Raw genomic sequence first — 20,311 nt, 5'->3', positions numbered from 1 at the left:
ACATTTACCAGTAAATTACCAGTAAAGACTGTATGTGTGAAAGGGACTAATGTTGGGATGAAACGCAATCTATAGAGCAGTTTGTCCGTTTAGGGCTACTGTAGAAACATGGCGGCAACTTCCATGTAAGAGGACCCACGGCGTATGTGGATCAAAACTAGGGCTGGGTATCGATTCAGATGTTCCAGATCGATTCAATTTCGATTCACAAGCTATCAAATCAAATCGATTCGATTCCGATTCTCGATTAAATTTTCGATTCCGCTTCTCAGGTAGGTTTTTATACTCGATTCTTGATTCAACTCAATGAATATAGATTTAATACACATACTATATTAATAAAAAAGAACACTGAACAGCAGTTTACAAGTGGGTAATTAATAAAAAGAAATTAAAAGCCACAACACGTCTTCTTTGCGAATTCTGAAATGCTTCCATTCCTCCGTTCAATGTTAAATAAATATGAAAAAAAAATCGATTCAGCTCTTTGAGAATCAATGTTTTAAAAAACTATTAATCGAAAAATCGAATCGAATCGAATTTTTGCCCAGCCCTAATAAAAACGGCTCATTCCAAGGTAATTAAAACAATACAGTTCATTATGTAAGGTCTTTATACACTACTAATAATAAAGTTATGTATATTTTATTGCATTTCTGTCAAGAGATCCATCTAAAAGTTACACACTGCACCTTTAAACCACTACAGTTGCTGTGTTCATACCAAGCATGGGTTGAAAAAACCCAGCATTTTTAAAAATGTATATCTTTCTAGCATTTTACACAGAGATTGTGTCCCGGGATCTTTCCCGGGATAGTTTGATTTGGTTCATTTACACTTCCAGTAATTTTCTAGAATCCCATAATGGAATGACAGGCATGCATGAGGATATATAAATATTTACACATAAACCAAAAATCTACATTTAGGTGCTTTACATAAAACGAGCGATTTAGAAAATAACATTTGCTACAGTAGTTCATGAGATATAACTGAGGTTATGTTTATTTGTCATATCTTTGAATTCTTCAAATCATTACAAAAGTGATTCATTACAATAAACAAAAAGTGCACAACAAAGCATCTAATGATGTATGATAAAATTTCCTACAATAAAAGACAAACTGTGAATCTCTTTCAACAATACGTCTCATTGGATGTATTATTTTGAGTTGACTTTCTTCTGTACTTGCCACTGTAACCCACCAGATAAAATATCTCTCCTACATTTAAAGCTAAAGATACACACGACACAACGAGCATGAAGATAATAAAGATGGTCTTTTCTGTTGGTCGGGATGTAAAACAATGCAGGCCAGTTTCAGGGCAAGGTTTTCTGTAACATTCAAACTGTTTGGGCATATGAAGTCCGATCAAATAATACTGGCCCACAATGAAACCTGCTTCAAACAAAATGGTCACAAAAAGGCAAAGCATATAACAACAAAGCAGGGTTCCTTTGTAGTAAACCTTCCCGTTATCGGACGTGTATTTTGGCAGTTTGGCTTTGTCTTTCTCATCCGGCATGTTTTGCAAATACTCCCGGAGTTTGTTTTCTTTGTGGATGATGTGCAAAACGTAGCCGAGGTAAACCAGAGTTGGCGTGGCCACAAAGATGATTTGGAGAACCCAGAATCGCATATGGGAAATCGGGAAGGCATGATCGAAGCATGAGTTTAAGCAACCGGGCGTCTTGATGTTGCAGATCATACTGGACTGCTCATCTCCCCAGACTTTATCCAGTCCGGCACCGAGAACCATTATTCTGAAGATCAGCAGAACCGTCAGCCACACTTTCCCGATATGTGTTGAGTGAGACTGCACTTTATCTAATAGTTTTGAGAGGAATCCCCAATCTCCCATGCTGACTTGAAGACGAGAAGACTTGTGAGAGAAACGACAACATGAGAGATTTATTAACATGAACGTCTGTTTTTAACATTGAATCTAAAAGATGTCTTTTTGCTTTGAATGTGCCATTTCTTTAAAATAAATTTTTGTTTTGGCATGCAGTTGAATAAAAATAAAAAAAATCAACAAATTATTATTAAAAACCAAATTAGATTAACCTACCTTATGTTTATGATGTTATGTCCTAAAAAACCTATAACTTTTTCACACTGTATGCAGATGCAGAGACATCAGAGTTCACACCTTGCCAGGATTGATTCTTCAATGACGTTTAATGTTTCATCTTAAACTTTAAGTGTAGTTTTCAATAAGTGTCCACCCACAAAAAATAATCATCCTTGACCTCTGGTCAACAAACAAGCATGCATACACGTAGACAGAATCACTGACACACAGTCATCACGGCGAACCTTTACATTGCTTTGCTTTGCCGCAAGATGTTGCAATATGTGAAAAATCATGCCGCCACCCACATGATCATGAGGAATGTGATGAAATAGTCGTATCCAGAGACTGCGAAATCATGAAAACACAAACACGAATGTTAATATGAAAGGTCTAGCAGTTTGCATTTCATAACGGTTTTGTAAACACGATTTTGTTTGTGAAAATATCTTATGCAATCCATCATTAGCAAAAGCTTAGACCAAAGGCCCCTGATCATTACAATATGCTATGATGGTTTTGCTCTGTGCAAGTTTATATAACTATAGTGTTTTAAAATAGAACCAGATATAACATTTCTATTTTTATTCATTTTAGTGTCTGACCGGGATACAAAACCAACAGATTTCTTTGGATAAAGGCATCTGCTGAATGAATGTATTCAACAGTTGTCTTTGAAAGCAGGTCTTCAGTGGGGGTCCGGAGCCCTGTGGTGGTATTACTGGAGGTCCTTCAAATATTTATTTAAAAAAATACATTATTGACTAATAATGAAAATTAAAACTTGATTTAAATGAAGGCCTGCATGTTAAAATGTTTTCAGTAAATTTACAAATTTAGTATGCGACTGTATATACCAAAATTATTACTGCAATATTTTTGTAGTGTGACAATTATAACCAAGTATGTAAATTTCAATCTTAACTCTCTATCCATTAAAGGGTCCCTAAATTGGCCTGAGAAAGGTTGAAGGTGTTCATCCTAATATTTTCTCCCTATAAGCACTTTAAACCATCTTTTCTAAGGTGAAATATATATATATATATATATATATATATATATATATATATTCTGAATAATTTTTAGGTCATATCGAGACCCCCTTGGATGTTTATTGAAGCCCCCTAGTGGGCCCTGGCGCCATAGTTGAAAAACATTGTTCTAGGGGGTCTGCAGAAATTTTCAGAGATAAAAGACAAAGAAAATAATATTTTATATTTGCTTGCATCTTTCTAATGTGTTTAGTTCCTTATTACAGTTCCCTTTATCTCACTTACTGGGGTTTGTAAGGCAAAATCACTTGTAGCTATGAAACTTGAAGATTTGAAATGAAGCTATGAAACAAATGAAGATTTATTGTTGAGATTGCTGAAGTACAAATACATTTAAATACAATTTTTCTTCTTCAGGTTTATATGCAGCGACTCTAAGTGTAGCCTATTATATTTATTATACATAAATGGATATATTTTAGGTAAAAGGTTCATCATATTTGGGTGTCCTTGATTTTCACAAAGTTTGATGACCCTGCCCTGGTCCCTGAGCAAATTAGGGATTTTAAACATTTGTCTGTTTCTAACAGCAAAGGTCCAGAAACACCAAAATGAAAATGGTTACAATGACCTCATTACTCTTCACTTTGCTTTGTGGACACCACAAGTTTCCCACCATTATTAACTTTTACTATACAGTGGCCTAAAAAAGTATTTTGGCACTTTTGGACACTTACCGTAAGTCACACATAAAACTGTATAAATGTCTTCTAATGTCTGCATTACATAATAAACAAAACTGTCATAGGAAAACAAAGCTTGTTTCTGCTTTGTATTTTTGAGATCAGATCTACGGTTTCTTAGAAACTGGCCCACCTCATCCTCTTCCTGAATTTGAACGTTAGGAAAAAATGATTATCTCACAATGTAACTTCTGCACAAAACAATTAGCTCTTATTTGGTCATGACCTAAGCTAAGTACCCAAATAGTATTTCCATAATGTTCATGTAGCTCAGTATTGTGAGCATCACAAGGTTTGATCTCAAGGAACAAACAGACTGATACAAAATAATTGTTTGAATGCACTTTGAAGAAAAGTGTCCACCAAATTTATACATGTAAATGTATTGTTCAATGAACAGCATTGAAAGTTGTCGGAGCCACTGGCCTAGTAGTTATAGGCAAAGATAAGTATACATAGACACGACACTACATGTAAGTCATCCGCCATATTGGAACGGTCCAAGGCGGTGTTGCCAAGTCTGCGGTGATCACTTTAAAACTGGTGACACAGATTACTTTTCCTATGGGTTGAATGTTGAAGGATTTGTTTATCAGATGTCTACAGTAAGATTATTTAATTTATGAAAATAAAATGTTTGTATTTCAGCTATGGTCATTGGGCTAGATTCTGGCAAATCTGGCAACCCTGCTACGATGGTCAGTAAACACTTAAAAGCAAGCTGACTGTTTCTCCTTGTTTGATCAAATGTTGTAGACCCAATCATTATAATTGTTAAACTAACTAGATACACCACGACGAAAGTGTTGGCCAACACGACGTTAAAAATTACCCATAATTAGGGCCGGGACTCGATTAAAAAAATTAATCTAATTAATTAGAGGCTTTGTAATTAATTAATCTAAATTAATCGCATTTTAATCTCATATAAATATTTGACCTGAGAACATTAAGAAGTATTTTTACATGGATTTTTATGAATAATGACTGAATACATAAGCTTAACAAAATATTGTTTATTTTTGTTCAACCAAGTCGTTGTACCCGGAGTCCACGCTAGCTGCTGTATGTTTTGCATTGAGATGATACCTGAGGCTCGATATGCTGCGGTGATATGTGAATTCCTTGTTGCATATCTTACACACAACCATGCTCTTATCGACGCTTACCAGTGATGCGCGGGTCAATGTATAAACAACCCGCCCGCAACTCGGACCGAAAAGAAAAAAAATATATATATTATACCCGACCCGCTTCCTGGCCCGCATTTCTTAAAGTAGTTTGTTTAATATTGCAGGGTTCGGGACTTCTCAGGTTTTGACTGTCTGTGTTCTGGTACCTATGTGCGCGGATGCCCCACCTCGCGTATAAAAACAACAAAACATAATATACTATATAGCCTATATTAAAATTAAAATATATAAAAATGTGCATAATATATTTTTTAAGTTGCACATCGTTTATAGGTTTCTTAAGTGAGATTCGGATGTGAAAAGCGCTGCATAATGTACGCGCCTTTAGTGTTACCATTGAAACTTAGCTAAATTAAAAAAATAAGAGGTGATATATAGCTTTAGCCTACATAAATGCTTATTGCTTTAATGTTGCGAGTTCCTCTTCGACTTTTCTTGCTGTTATGTTTATAATAGTTCATTGTTCAGAGTTCATATTGATGATCTTATAGTCAATTTAAAAATGCTCTTACAAACTGACTCTATTCGTTTAACTTTTTTCCTTTACCTGCCGTCGCTGTTCTCTGTGCGTGTCCTCCGTCAAAGTAGCCTATTAAAATTAATATGAAGTTGATTTTTAAAAGTCTTAAGCACACCGCAAATCAAACGTGCTGCTACAGTATGCTCTAAATGCGCGTGTAAATTTAACTTCTGGGCACTGCCAGGCTGATTTTTTGAAAAGTAAGTGATATTGGCTACTCACTGCATGTTTTGGCATTCGGTAGCATATGCATCAATGAGATGCAAGGTGTTGCTTTTAATGTTCTTTTTAATTTATATTCACAAAACCTAACAACAAAACATTGTTTATAATTACGAGACAAATTATTTGAAACGAAATTCGTTTTAAAGTAGCAAACAAAACTTAAATTAAACTCGTAATAAACTAATTAAATTGAAACAAAACAACATTACAACAATATTTAAACCCAACAATACTCAAACATTAACATATAACAGACATTACGATACATGTTAAAATAATCTGTAGTTTGTTGGTAGATGTTTATTGGGCAAAACCTGCGTTGCAAACCTCCATTTACCAGAATAAATCATTTTTACTTTGAAATTGATGCGTTGTCACGTTAAAATCAGCTGTTCGTTTAGGTTCCGTCTACTTTTATTTAGACTGCATCACAACCCCGGAGTTCTCGAACTAAAACAGGGTCTGCAGCATTTACGAATGACTCTATTAATAAGTGCGATTAAAATGCGTTAAAATGTTTAACGCGTTATTTTTTGTGTAATTAATTAATCTTAATTAACGCGTTAAAGTCCCGGCCCTACCCATAGTATTAAGTTAATACACAAAAACAACGGGATATAAATCTCTGCAAGGTTTACGAACCAGAAGCAGCACAATGGAAAACTGTGGGTGACATGCAACGGGATCGTTTAAAAATGGCCGGCACGTCTACGTATGTGGAGCGGTCGAATTATGTATTTGTATACATATCTATGGTTATTGGTTCAAAACCCATAATGCAGTTTTCCGAAGAATTTGTCAGAATGTGAACATGTCTTAACTTTAAACAACGATTGTAAGACTTGTCTCATAAGCAGACGTACACTCACCTAAAGGATTATTAGGAACACCTGTTTAATTTCTTAATAATGCAATGGTGTAATGGTGTGGGGATGTTTTTTTGGCACACTTTAGGCCCCTTAGTGCCAATTGGGCATCGTTTAAATGCCACGGCCTACCTGAGCATTGTTTCTGACCATGTCCATCCCTTTATGACCACCATGTACCATCCTCTGATGGCTACTTCCAGCAGGATAATGCACCATGTCACAAAGCTCGAATCATTTCAAATTGGTTTCTTGAACATGACAATGAGTTCACTGTACTAAAATGGCCCCCACAGTCACCAGATCTCAACCCAATAGAGCATCTTTAGGATGTGGTGGAACGGGAGCTTCGTGCCCTGGATGTGCATCTCTCAAATCCCATCAATCCTATCAATATGGGCCAACATTTCTAAAGAATGCTTTCAGCACCTTGTTGAATCAATGCCACGTAGAATTAAGGCAATTCTGAAGGCGAAAGGGGGTCAAACACAGTATTAGTATGGTGTTCCTAATAATCCTTTAGGTGAGTGTATAATAAATGACTCAGAAAGTCAGAACAAGTTAAAGGTTCATTGTTAGGATCATTGTCCCCCCACACAATTAAATTGTCCCCCCACAAGAATTTAAATCTATGAGAAATAAAGAATAAAGAAATCCTCCTTTAATACTCCGGTACCTCAACCAGCAAGTGTTACACAACCATTTACTTGAATTGAAACCAAGAAGTGGGCCCTCAGATTTCATCAAGTCATGTTCAATCAAAGTATTTAGCTTCATTTAGTTTATAAAACTGCATTTGGTTATGCATTTGGCAAACGTGCAGTGTACCAAACCAATGACTTTTGCGCTGCTACACTGCAAAAAATGACTTTCTTAGTGTTTTTGTCTTGTTTTCAGTAAAAATATCAAAAAATTCTTAAAATAAGTTGCATTTTCTTGATAAGCAAAATGACCTAGGAAAATAAGTCTAGTTTATAGACAAAAAATATAAACTTTAAGTAAATTAGTGCTTAAATCTGCCAATGGAATAAGAAACATTTTCTTAAAAATAAGTTTACTTTTTTCATAAACACCTAAATCAAGAAAGTTTGTTCTTATTCAATTGGCAGATATTTTTGGGCTTGTTTTTTGGGATTATTTTGCTTAATTAAAATCTTAATTTAAGAATTTTTAGATATTTCTACTGAAAACAAGACAAAAATACTAAGAAAATACTATTATACTTGAAAATTATTTTTTTGCAGTGCAGGAACACATCTGTCACTTCTGGATTCAAATCACCAACCTTATGATTTCCAAACCTACATTTTACCACCAAACCATATAAAGAAATTTCTATAAAACAATCAAAACTGATGATTCAGACAAATTTCGGTTATGTGTGAAAGTCAAGGGACTGGACTCGACATGACTCAATGTCACAGGAAGAAAAAATGAAGAAGTAAAAAATCCTGGTTTGAACTGGTGTTACGTTGTTATGGAGCTGGGTGGGGCGTTCGATGTCCCTTCAGATATAATCAATCACATTTCAATCATACGAGATGACCGATTGAAACCATAAAGTCCTGTCTGTGTGTTTTTAACCACATTTACAGATGTTTTAAAGATACAGGTTCTTACCGAAGCCTCTTAGAATTATACAAGTGAAATACGGAAATCGTTTATTTATGCATAGTTTTGCTTGAAGAAATTACTATTTCAAACCACCTGCAGGTAAGAATACTTCGGGATTTGTTTGTAAAAGGACTTTAAAAAATTATATACAATATAAATATAATATGGGGAAAGCAGGGGATAGTTGTCACCCTTAAGTATTTTTTTTTTCATGTCATACAGGGCAATTGGTCATATTTTAACTGGGGTAAATAGTCATAAGTTTTAAACGTATACCAATTATTGATTTAAATATTTGTTGCCAATATTAAAAGTTTGAATTATTTGCATAGTTCCTCTTGAACTGTGTAATTGTTTATATTTATAATAGGGGAAAACTTACACCATGCAGTGTGACAACATGCCCCAAATGATCAATGTGTGTTTAAGAAATATATCTTCACCAAAAAAGTTGACAATATTCAAACACTTTTTGTTAAAACGACTTTTAAGTACAGTACAGTATGTGTTAATACTGAAATACATATAAACATTTTAAATCATTAAAACGAGAATATTTAAGATATTTTATTATCTTTACTACTACACGGCAAATAATGATTTTCAAGAAAAAAAATTCATTTAAAGCAGTATTGTAGATGAGTCTAGCTCGAGTCTAAGTCAAGACCAAGTCCGGAGATGGAATGTCGAGTTCTTGTCAAGACCGAATCCAGATAAAGCTAAATGTGAACTCGGACTGCTAGTCAAGGTCTTGACTTGGACTCAACTACAAAACCGCTTTAAAGGGACACATCACTCAAATCAAACGATAACAAAACATTTCTTCCTGGTTTTGCTTTATATAGTTAATCATGGTTGTTGTTTTATTTTCTATAGGTTGGCAACATACAGAACTCACAAGACATTTAAAATTCTCTCTGCATTGTAGTAATTGGTGAGTATTAGTGTAGATACATTTAACAAACTTTTAAAAGTGCTGTGTATTGGAAATGGTTTTTGGGAAGTGAGCCCATCAAACTTCTTTAAAGACATTTCCAGTATGTGCCTGTCTTTAAAAAAAGAGTTGATTGAAGCATTTTAGTTGCATAACTGCTGTCATATGAGATTTTATCAGGGCCAAATTAATTCTTTACCAATATTGCTGCTTGTATTGTATTGTGTGTTTTATGGGTGACGTAGCTCAAATGCTTCTTTAACATCAGTTATGGTAAATTTGGGTCGATTTATCAAGCCCATATCTCTTAATTCGCTTGTAAAGTCTGATGTCAACTTCCGGGTCCAATATTGCTCCATCAGATGGATTAAAGGGATAGCTCACCCAAAAATAAAAATTCTGTCATAATTTTCTCATCCTCATGTTGTTCTAAATCTGTATACATTTTTTATTCTTTTCCGATGAACACAAAAGAGGATGGTCAGCACACATTTGATGGTACCCATTGAATTCCATCGTATTTGTTTTCCTACTATGGCAGTCAATGGTTAAAATCATTTATCAAAATATCCTCTTTTGTGTTCATCAAAAAAAAAAAAAATTCATACAGATTTAGAATAACATGAGGATGATAAAATGATGACAGGATTTTTATTTTTGGGTGAACTATCCCTTTAACAATAAAATATACTAAGTAACAGTCACATAGTGCAGTGTAAAACTACCGAAAAATCACAGTCCGAACCTTTATCTCCATACTGAAACCCCAGCTGGACAGAAAGTATGTTTTAGTATTTTTGTCTTGTTTTCAGTAAAAATATCTAAAAATTCTTAAATTAAGATGCTTTTTCTTGATGAGCAAAACGACCCAAGAAAATAAGTCTAGTTTTTAGACAAAAATCTCAAATTTCAAAAAAGGCCCACAGAGTGCATAATTCTACGTTAATATGTTCAGTTTAATTCAGTACATTATTTTATTTTTAAATTGAATTAATTAAACTGAAAAGTAACTCGGATTACTTTTTTAAAAAGTAACTCAAATATTAATGTGTACATTTATAAAGTAATGCGTTACTTTACTCATTACTTCAGAATAGTAATATTAATACTAGTGCTGAGCAAAGATTAATCGCGATTAATCTCATACAAAATAAAAGTGATTTTTGGCATAATATATGAGTGTGTGCTGCCTCGGTGTAATTATTATGTATATATACACTGTCAGAAATAAAGGTACAAAACTGTACCTTTTCTGTCACTGGGGCTGGACCCTAAGTTTCCGTTTGATACCTTTACAGGAATACAAAACAGAATAAAATTTTTGGTAGTAGATTACCGTACCTTAAGGACCTATATTGTGAGAAAAAAGTCAAAATATCTACCCTAGCTGTCAGTGGGGCAGCACCCTTTAAAACGGTAATTGTATGGACCATTATGTAAACATTTAGTACCAATATGTATTTTTGAGGTACTAATGAGCTCTCTTTGGTCCCAGTATGTAGCTCTGAGGTACTAAAATGAAATCCTTAGGTGCAAAGCTGTACTTTTTGAAAGGGTACAGCCCCAGTGACAGAAAAGGTACAGTTTTGTACCTTTATTTCTGAGAGTGTATATATATACACACACATACATGTATGTATTTAAGAAACATTTACATGTGTAAATATATTTATTTATATTTTTATATATTCTATATTCTATATAAATAAATAAAAATTATATATAAATGAAAAAAATCAGAAATGAAAATATGTATACACACATATATTACTTTAAAAAAAGCACTTTTATTTTGTATGCGATTCATCGCTGTTAATCTTTTCCCAGCACTAATTATTACGTAATGCGCGTTGCTTAACCCCCAACACTGGTAATAATGTTATTATCAGGACTGTGCAACACAGTTTACATAATCTGTAATATTATGGCATGTACTGTAAAGATGAAGTCAAGACCACATAAACCAAGACCAGACTTTGAGGGATTGCAACCCTATATCTCACAGCACTTCACACTAGTCACATAGATTGATTTATTCATGTTCATAATTTTTTTTCTTTTTTCATGTCCCACAACACGACTTTTTTTCGTGTCATTTTATGTCCTTTTTTCAATTTTTTAACCCCTTAGCATTCCTGTGAAAAAAAACCACATAATAGGGACACTAATTGTACCTGCTGTGTTGATTGTTTCTTAAAAAGGTTTACATCATTCGAATCACAAGAATCTCAGTTTTCCAAAGATATGTAACATGTTTAGCTTTTAGTTTTTGGATTGTTGAAGTTTCCTGTCAAAGAGTTTTTAACTATTGTTGCTTGGGGATTGGATAAGGTTTGGGGTTAAGGTTAGGATGTCTGAAATGGAAACAGTTGTGCTTGAGACCGGCCTTAAGACCAAGACCGGTCTCGAGTACAAAATGAATTGCACAGCTTCTCTTAACTTGATAAATGTTATGATTTAACATGCGTATTTATCCTCCAGGGAAGCTTTGAGCATCTGAGATCATATCATCATGGGAGACTGGGGATTTCTCTCCGCTTTACTAGACAAGGTCCAGTCCCACTCCACTGTCATCGGGAAGATATGGATGAGCGTCCTCTTCATCTTCAGAATCCTGGTTTTAGGAGCCGGAGCAGAAAACGTGTGGGGGGACGAGCGATCAAACTTAGTATGCAACACCTTGACACCTGGATGTGAGAACGTGTGCTACGACTGGAAGTTCCCCATCTCACATATTCGCTTCTGGGTCATGCAAATCATATTCGTCTCGACTCCAACGCTGCTGTATCTGGGCCACGTGGTGCACGTCATTCACCAGGAGAATAAACGTAGAGAAGAGCTCAAACTAAACCCCATGGCAAAGCCGCCAAAATATTCAGATGAAACCGGCAAAGTTGTGATCAAGGGAACCATGCTGGGCACTTACTTGACTCAACTGTTTTTTAAAATCATATTAGAGGTCGCCTTCATCGTCGGACAGTATTATCTGTTCGGATTTGTCATGGAACCTAAGTTCCACTGCAGAGAGTCTCCCTGTTCGATGGCGACCGAGTGCTTCATGTCTAGGCCCACCGAGAAAACTATTTTCATTCTTTTCATGCTGGTAGTGGCTTGTATATCTCTGGCTTTAAATGTGCTAGAGGTGTTTTATTTGTGTTGTAAGAGGTTAACTCGAAGAAGCTACAAATACAGGACGGTCTACGTTCACGATTCTCAATATCCATCATCATTTCCGGGTGAACTCCAGCCTGTTAATGATATGAAGCACAATGAGCTCAACATGGCTCTTCAGAACAGATTGAGTCCAAGGAAAATGAGCCTGGATGGAGCCAAACCTGAGCTTTAAATATCTGATAAATAATATAAATAGAAAGATAAACATACTCTTAAAAATAAAGGTGCTTATAAAGGGTTCTTCACAGTGATGCCATATAGAAGAACCATTTTTGGTTCTCCAAAGAACCTTTTTCTTAAAACCATTTCTACCTTTTTTTATCTGTAAAACCTAGGCTTACACTATCTCAGAAAAAAAATGATACTAGGACGGTACCTTTATTATGGTAAAGTCTCTAATATTTACCATTTTGGTAAAAATATGTACCGTTGAGGTACCATTATGCACCCTTTGGGTACAAAGTGTACTTTTTGAAAATGTACCACCCCAATAACAACTTTTGTACCTTCTTGTACCTTTATTTCTGTGTGTGTATTACAAAGAACCCTTGTAAAGGATGTTAAAGGTTCTTTATGGAACCATACAGCCTCACAGGGAACCATTTAGGAACCTTTATTTTTAAGTACAGAAGAAGACCTTGCAACTTTTATACAACTCATAGACAATATTACTACACAATCAAGTTAACACTTGGTATATATCAGTCAACTGTAACTTTTGTATTTGTACACTAGATGGCGCTGTAATCTTCTTGATTTGCACACTAACTCTCTTTTCCTGTCACTACAATGCCAGTGATTTTTGTCTCAGTCTCAATTAACGACAATAAAAAATGATATTAAATAAAAAAAATTATTAAACTATGCATTCTGAAATTATTCGTAAAAATTGTAATGAATAATAATATTTTGTAAAATAAAATAAAATTCAATCAAAGTTTAATTTGAACTGTGAAGTCACAAACAAGTTTATCCATCCACATTCATCAGATAATTAAAAATTAAAATGTCTTGCAAAGATTAAAGGAACGTTTTAAACTCAGGTGATATTAACTTTTATTAACAAACGCTATGATTTAAAGCTTAGCAGATCATCAGATAATGAATAAAAATAGTTAATCATTTTTACAATAAGGTTGTATTTGTTAACATTAGTAAATACACGAGCTAACATGAACTTACAATGAACTGTAACCTACTTCTACAGAATTTATTAATCTTAATTCATGTTATTTTCAGCATTTACTAATACATTATTACATTGAAAAGTTGCAACTGATAAAATTAGTTAATGCATTATAAACGAACATGAATAAGTGTATTGGCATTAACTAACATTAACAAAGTATATTAAATGCTGAAAAATATACTGATCACTGTTAGTTCATGCTAGCTAAGACATTTACTAATGTTAACAAGTACAACCTTATTGTATATTGTTACCCATACTTTTATGCATTCCTGCTATATAATACTTGCTAATGAGTTAATGACAGCTATTTTATTTTTATAGCCTTATAAGTCTTACAGACATTTCAAAAACAATTTCAGAAAGTTTTTAAAAAGGAAAATGTGCTGCTAGAAGAAGCCCTTAGACGAGACTGGGATGAGGAGGACCCAAAAACTTCTTGTGACGCATATGGTCACGTGACTTCGCCAAACTTTGTGCGTCGGCTCTTCACTTTCTTCCCTCTTATAAGCAGAGAAAGTTTGACAAGTGTGCTTCAGTTTCTTCATAGTCTCTCTTTGCTTTGGATTTGGGGACTGGTCTTCAGAAGCGACGGTGTGAGCGATCCTTCTTTTGCTGTCTCCAGGTGAGCTTTACACAGAGTCAAGAAACTTTTAAAACTTCTGATTTTATTTTCTTTTGTAGCGGCACTTATATCCAGTATTGAGTCCTGTGGAAGTTTATAGACAGTTATGTAAAGTACGATAAAACTTTATAACGAGTTTTAAAACTTTGAAATGACTTTGCTCAAATGCTATTTTAACTTAAGCCGCATTACTGCGAATTTAAAAATGAATGGTATGATATGTAGCCTATGTTAAATTATACAGTGGTTATAGTGTTACTGTACATATGTACATTAATGATAATTTCACTCAGTGTTTTATTTCATGTGAAATATAAAGGTCAAGAAGATATGATTTGAGAGGCATTTTAATGATCAAAACAAAACAAAAAAATAAAAATAAATAAATAAATGAAAAATTCTAATTTGTGTCCGGAAATAAGTGTTAAGGAAACGATTAAAATTGAAATCCAAACATGAATAAAAATTGAACTACGTTTACCATTTCTTTTCTTAAAATAAAAGTGAGTAAAAAATATATTTTAGACTTTTTTGTCTTTGCTTACTTAAACTTACTGAGGTAAAACGATATGCATTTATCTCCGCTGTCAATAGAAGGCGCTGTTCTAGCTTATAATACAATAACATTAACTCACAATGTACTTCATGCTTCTGGTAAACTTTTTATTTTTTGTTGCGTGAATGCAACTATTTTGTTTTGTTTTTATACGTAATGCTGTCTGTGAAATTCAGGCTGAGATTTAAAAAATCAAAGTTTGATTTCACATTGATTTTAATCTTTAACATTACATTACTCGGTCAATATTAAAGATGTCAAGATTGCACTTTGACAGGAAGTTTTTTACTATATATAGGATGATTTTATATTTTATTTTTAATCTTATATAAGAATACAGTAAATCAGGAAAAACATGCAATTTAAATTGTTGGACATGTAAGGAATAGATTAGATTTAGATTCAGCTTCACTGTATAGTTCTGTTGCAGTATTCACAATTCATATACAGGTATATATCAAAATGCATTTCCATATTCATACTATGTAAAGCATTTCAAGACCAATATAATACTTCTGTTTATTTACTCTTTAAAATTTCCTTCATTTTCCCTAGACTACCAATATATATATTGTACTGACTCTGCATCCAAATTCGTATACTATCAGTATTAAATAGTAGACAAATTTAGATTTAGTGTGTATCATCTCTTGTAATGCACTCAATTCTCTATAACAAAAAAAAGTAGGCAAATTGGGATTTAGTAAAAAAAAATATTTAGTTTGTAGCAAGATTTCCTTTTTAAAGTCACCTTTAAAGATGCCTGCAAGCACATGAAACAGGCAAGTGCTTAAACAGCTCATGATACTTTACCTTCACGCTACATTTGAAAATAAATGAAAGGTTTAATTCCCAATTCAATACACATTTCAAGTGAATGTGTTTGTTTTGCATTTTATTACATCACTGTGAGTAGATTCATGGACACGTTGCTACATAAACATCCACTGTTTAAATTCCCAAGTCATCCATTTCCAAGTTAAGGCCTCCATGGTGACGTTAAAGAGGTCTTTTCCTGTTCGAAATATTGCATTTACTGGAGAAATGTACAGTAATATCTCAAAACAATAGACAGTAATGGCATTTATTTTCACCACCCTACATGTGTGAGCCACATGTTTGTTATGAAAGCTATCTGAGATCTTGTAAACTTGATAGCTGGTGAATCTTATGTTCTGTTTTTACAATAACATCCTCAGCAGGTGCTGAAATGTGCTGTACGTGCTGAAATTACGCAATAATTCAGCTGAGCTTTCTGTTTTCAGCTAGATCTCCCTCAAGATGGGTGACTGGAGTGCATTGGGAAGGCTCCTCGACAAGGTACAGGCCTACTCCACCGCTGGCGGGAAGGTCTGGCTCTCGGTGCTCTTCATCTTCCGGATCCTGGTACTGGGAACGGCCGTGGAGTCGGCTTGGGGCGACGAGCAGTCGGCTTTCCACTGCAACACGCAGCAGCCCGGTTGCGAGAACGTGTGCTACGACAAATCCTTTCCTATCTCGCACGTGCGTTTCTGGGTGCTGCAGATCATCTTCGTGTCCACCCCTACGCTTCTGTACCTGGCGCACGTCTTCTACTTGATGCGCAAGGAGGAGAAGCTCAACCGGAAAAAGGAGGAACTGAAGGTGGTCCAGAACGACGGGGGCGACGTGGAGCTTCACCTGAAGAAGATCGAGCTCAAGAAGCTCAAGTACGGCCTGGAGGAGCACGGCAAGGTGAAGATGAAGGGCGGTCTCCTGCGCACGTACATCGTCAGCATCTTTTTCAAGTTTATCTTCGAGGTGGCCTTCCTGTTGATCCAGTGGTATATTTACGGCTTCACCCTGTCTGCCGTCTACACCTGCGAGCGCGATCCTTGCCCCCATCGCGTCGACTGTTTCCTCTCCAGGCCCACGGAGAAGACCGTGTTCATCATCTTTATGCTGGTGGTCTCTTTGGTCTCGCTTTTGCTCAACGTCATCGAGCTCTTCTACGTGCTCTTCAAACAGATCAAGGACAAGGTGAAGGACAGGCAAAACGAGTATGCCACCGGCACCCTGAGCCCTACGCCCAAGGAGATGTCCACCACAAAGTACGCCTACTACAACGGCTGCCCATCGCCAACCGCGCCGCTCTCACCCGTGTCGCCTCCGGGCTACAAGCTAGCAACCACCGACAGGACCAACTCTTGTCGCAATTACAACAAGCAGGCCAACGAGCAGAACTGGGCCAACTACAGCACAGAACAGAACCGTCTGGGCCAGAACGGTAGCACCATTTCCAATTCGCACGCTCAGGGCTTCGACTACCCCGACGACACGCACGAGCACAAGAAACTGCCGCCGGGCCTCGAGCTGCAGCCGCTAGCGTTGCTAGACGCCCGGCCGTGCAGTCGGGCCAGCAGCCGCATGAGCAGTCGTGCGAGGCCCGACGACCTGGACGTGTAGCCACGTGACCTCGCGCCAAGCCACTGCGCTAGAGGACTGACGCGTGGAACGAGACGAGCCCACTTCCTGTACGAAGGGGGCGGGGCTAATTCCGCACAAGTTCCTCACTCTAGACTCTAGTCGATACAGAGACATTAAATTACTCACACTGCTGGAGGTACTATTCATTAACAATGATGTCGAAACTAGCACAGCTAACCTGCCCTAACAACCCAACAGCCGGGTGCTCAAGAGAGCGCACGTGAGCCGAACCAAGTCCACCAGAATATGTGATTCGTTAGTAAGGGTTTATCACAATGCCACACAATGATTCGATTTTTACATGTCGCACTCCTACGTGTCGTATTTTAACCCCTGCCGCTTGTATTATCATCACTTCAAATCTGTGTCGTCCAACAGGGTGTTTAAAACGTTCCAGAATTAATATTTATTTATTCATAAAGATTAACAGGACATCCACCACTACATGAAGATTGACTACTAATCATGGTCATGTTTAGATAACTAATACCATCCAATTGCATATTTATTGACAATAATCCAAATTTCGGCAATAATTTGTTTGTTTTTTATTCAGCAAATAAGAGTTTCGATAATCATAGTGGACTGTCATTTTCCTGATAAACTTTGAATTTATGTGGTGTTGGTTTTGTTATCCGATGACATTTGTTTTTTTTATAGTGGTGGTGGTGGTATGAAGCGTTTATGTGTGGACTTTCTTTCTTTTTTTGTATTTTGATTTTTGCTAATGTTGTGTGCTTTACAGTCTTGGTAAGAATGGCTTTGTTTTTTCTTTTTTTTTCTGAACGGGCAGATGGATCGTATTCAGTTTGATTTAGACTGAGTCGAATTAATGTCTTACCTTTGAAGTGAATGACTTTTAACTGAATATAATCACTGCTGCTTGAGAGATAGAGATTTAGTACTGTAAATCAAGCTAACTTTGTTACAAATGTGAGTTTTTAGAAGACTGCTTGTAAGAGCTGGACTAATATTTAGTCAGTTATATTAAGAGATAAATGCCAGCGTAGCTCCATAACTACCAAACGCTAGTAGATGATATTTCATTCCGGACATTCGTCGTTCCATTTCCAAATGTTGCATTATGGCACATCGGTACTCATCTGCAGAGACTCACGGATATTTCAGCTACAATGGTGTTTGCACTGAGAGTTCGTCTAGGGTGTTATATGATGCAAAAATGACAAGAAAAGTTCTCTGTTATGCACGAAACTAATTTATTTTACAACACACTACAAGGCATAAGGTCACTTTTACAGTGCACTCACAGAATCGATGGGTTTGAGCAATCTGATCTCACAAAATCCGTGAAATTGTGACGCAATATTTTTTGCGTGTCATTGTCACGTATTTCCACTATTTTACGTGCCCATTCGTGTAAGTTTCACGTATTGCTTTTTCACATTTTCTTACCATTGTCGCTTCGGTTTGGGGTTAGAAAGACTTTCTTACATAAAATGACATCCTTACCCAAACCAAACTCTAACCTTAATGTCAAACGACAATGGTTTAAAATAGTATAAACAAATACTTAAAGTGACGCAAACAGCAAATCTAACCCCAAACCGAAGTGACAATGGTTTAAAAAATGGGAAAAACATTTGAGTAGGTGAAACTCACACGAAAAGAAAGATGTGGCACGGGCACGTAAAAAAGTGAAAATATGTGACAATGACACGCAAAAATGAGTAAAATATTGCATGGCTATTTCAAGGAAATTTGTGAGATCATGTTGGTTTGAGTGTCTTGTGGGCGAGATTTTACATCTGGTAAATAATGCAAAACAATATATAGAGGTTTGAATTGGTTTTAAATTGAAACACTGATGTATGTCATTCCATGGGAATCCAGTCCACTGTTGTACAGTGGAAAAAAACATGCAGTCGTAACAACAAAAAGGACGATAATCAAATCTGTGAAAAGCAATTTAACCAATAAAGATTTTTTTTCTTTGTAATCTTGCATTTGTCCATCCGTGTTGCACATGTCACACAAACTTTGTTACAAAATGCACCAGTCCAGTTAGTTTCACCACCCAACCAGAGGTTTATGTTCGAATGCACTGCAATTTGTCTCTAAAAGAGTATGAAGCGTTTTATCCAGGAGAATTAGCCCTACACAACCACTGCGTTTAAACAAGCAATAGAGACAAACGCAGTGTAACAGCCAAAATCGACTTATGCCAAGACCTACTCGCGAACCAAAAAGACTAATACCTTTTTACATGTATGTTTTAAAATGCTTTCAAAATTTCATCATATAAAAAGATTCAGTGCCTTTTCTCTTATCCAAGTTTCCTATTTAACCTTTCCACAAAGCTAAATAAAACCATATGCTTGGGCCGAGTCTGTGGACCACATGTGGCTAGAGCAGAAGAATGTAAAAAAAGCTCGAGACTTTGATCTAGTGCTAATTAATGCAGATCTTTCTAAACCAGATTTATCACACAACGCTATTGCATAGAACAGAGACCGAACTGATAAATCCCTGAGGTATGCACGAGTATAAGATAAAAGTAAAGATGGGAATCAGCCAGTGTAAGACTTTAAGACCGGTATCCTTTTTTATAATAGGGAAATATTTTATGCAAAGTCAATGCAATGAAACGGACTGGATATAAAGGAAAGATGGGTAAACATATCAACAGAGTTTCAGGGAAAAAGTTTAATAAATGCATGCATCCGTTTTCTGCCCACAGACTACTGTAAACCTCAGTTTGTGAGTTACATTTCCTGTGCCTATACATCCACCCATACCGCAACTCCTGGGTGGTGTCCATGTAAATTCAGGTAGTAAAAATGGCAAATGGACTTTTTATTTTGACGTTTCCCAACTTGATAAAAACAACTTTTCTCTGGATAGTCGCAAAATTAATGTCTCTTTTGTATTTTGTGTTGATTCTTACAAAGTAAATCATATAAATATGAAAAAAATGGATCATAAAGCCCCACCCCTAACTTGACCCTAAACCCAATGCCAAAGCAGATTGCACTAAAATGTACGAATGCAATTGTAAGAATTCGAGCTGCTACTTCAAATAATTACGAATTGTTGAGATAGTGTTGATAATTTACAACAAGTTTACAACATATGTCTTAGAAAAATAATATAGTTTTGATCATCCCTGCATGGATCTTTCTCCCGCTGTTACCTGGCAGG

At 35.8% G+C, this 20,311-nt stretch overlaps 3 protein-coding genes across 4 annotated transcripts; 2 read left to right on the top strand and 1 right to left on the bottom strand.

The window, feature by feature from the left end:
* Window positions 1-681: 681 nt before the first annotated feature.
* Window positions 682-2,337, bottom strand: gja12.2 (gap junction protein alpha 12.2). Its single transcript, XM_065256239.2, has 2 exons — window positions 2,074-2,337; window positions 682-1,884 (listed from the first exon to the last, which is right to left on the bottom strand). Exon 2 carries the CDS (start codon window positions 1,861-1,863, stop codon window positions 1,138-1,140), a length of 726 nt encoding a protein of 241 aa, XP_065112311.1. The 5' UTR covers window positions 1,864-1,884; window positions 2,074-2,337; the 3' UTR covers window positions 682-1,137.
* A 5,827-nt stretch (window positions 2,338-8,164) lies between these two features.
* Window positions 8,165-13,201, top strand: gja13.2 (gap junction protein alpha 13.2). The gene is made up of 3 exons (XM_065256238.2): window positions 8,165-8,328; window positions 9,106-9,163; window positions 11,645-13,201. Exon 3 carries the CDS (start codon window positions 11,676-11,678, stop codon window positions 12,507-12,509), a length of 834 nt encoding a protein of 277 aa, XP_065112310.2. The 5' UTR covers window positions 8,165-8,328; window positions 9,106-9,163; window positions 11,645-11,675; the 3' UTR covers window positions 12,510-13,201.
* Window positions 13,202-14,016: 815 nt separating this feature from the next.
* On the top strand, window positions 14,017-19,109 carry gja1b (gap junction protein alpha 1b). Of its 2 annotated transcripts, none has more exons than XM_065256236.2 (2): window positions 14,017-14,151; window positions 15,973-19,109. In XM_065256236.2, exon 2 carries the CDS (start codon window positions 15,989-15,991, stop codon window positions 17,129-17,131), a length of 1,143 nt encoding a protein of 380 aa, XP_065112308.2. In that variant the 5' UTR covers window positions 14,017-14,151; window positions 15,973-15,988; the 3' UTR covers window positions 17,132-19,109. The 2 variants fall into 2 exon arrangements, with proteins under 2 accessions (XP_065112308.2, XP_065112309.2); XM_065256237.2 differs by having other exon boundaries at window positions 14,042-14,151; window positions 15,977-19,109.
* Window positions 19,110-20,311: the final 1,202 nt, after the last annotated feature.

This window comes from Paramisgurnus dabryanus, chromosome 12, assembly GCF_030506205.2.
Source record: "Paramisgurnus dabryanus chromosome 12, PD_genome_1.1, whole genome shotgun sequence".
Taxonomy (NCBI): domain Eukaryota; kingdom Metazoa; phylum Chordata; class Actinopteri; order Cypriniformes; family Cobitidae; genus Paramisgurnus; species Paramisgurnus dabryanus.
The sequence above is the reverse complement of the archived record's forward strand: the minus strand, read 5'-3'. Positions and strand labels throughout refer to the sequence as shown.

Bases quoted from the DNA above. Each gene is read 5' to 3' on its own strand.
- gja13.2 (XM_065256238.2), top strand. From the start codon at position 11,676: ATGGGAGACTGGGGATTTCTCTCCGCTTTACTAGACAAGGTCCAGTCC.
- gja1b (XM_065256236.2), top strand. From the start codon at position 15,989: ATGGGTGACTGGAGTGCATTGGGAAGGCTCCTCGACAAGGTACAGGCC.
- gja12.2 (XM_065256239.2), bottom strand. From the start codon at position 1,863: ATGGGAGATTGGGGATTCCTCTCAAAACTATTAGATAAAGTGCAGTCT.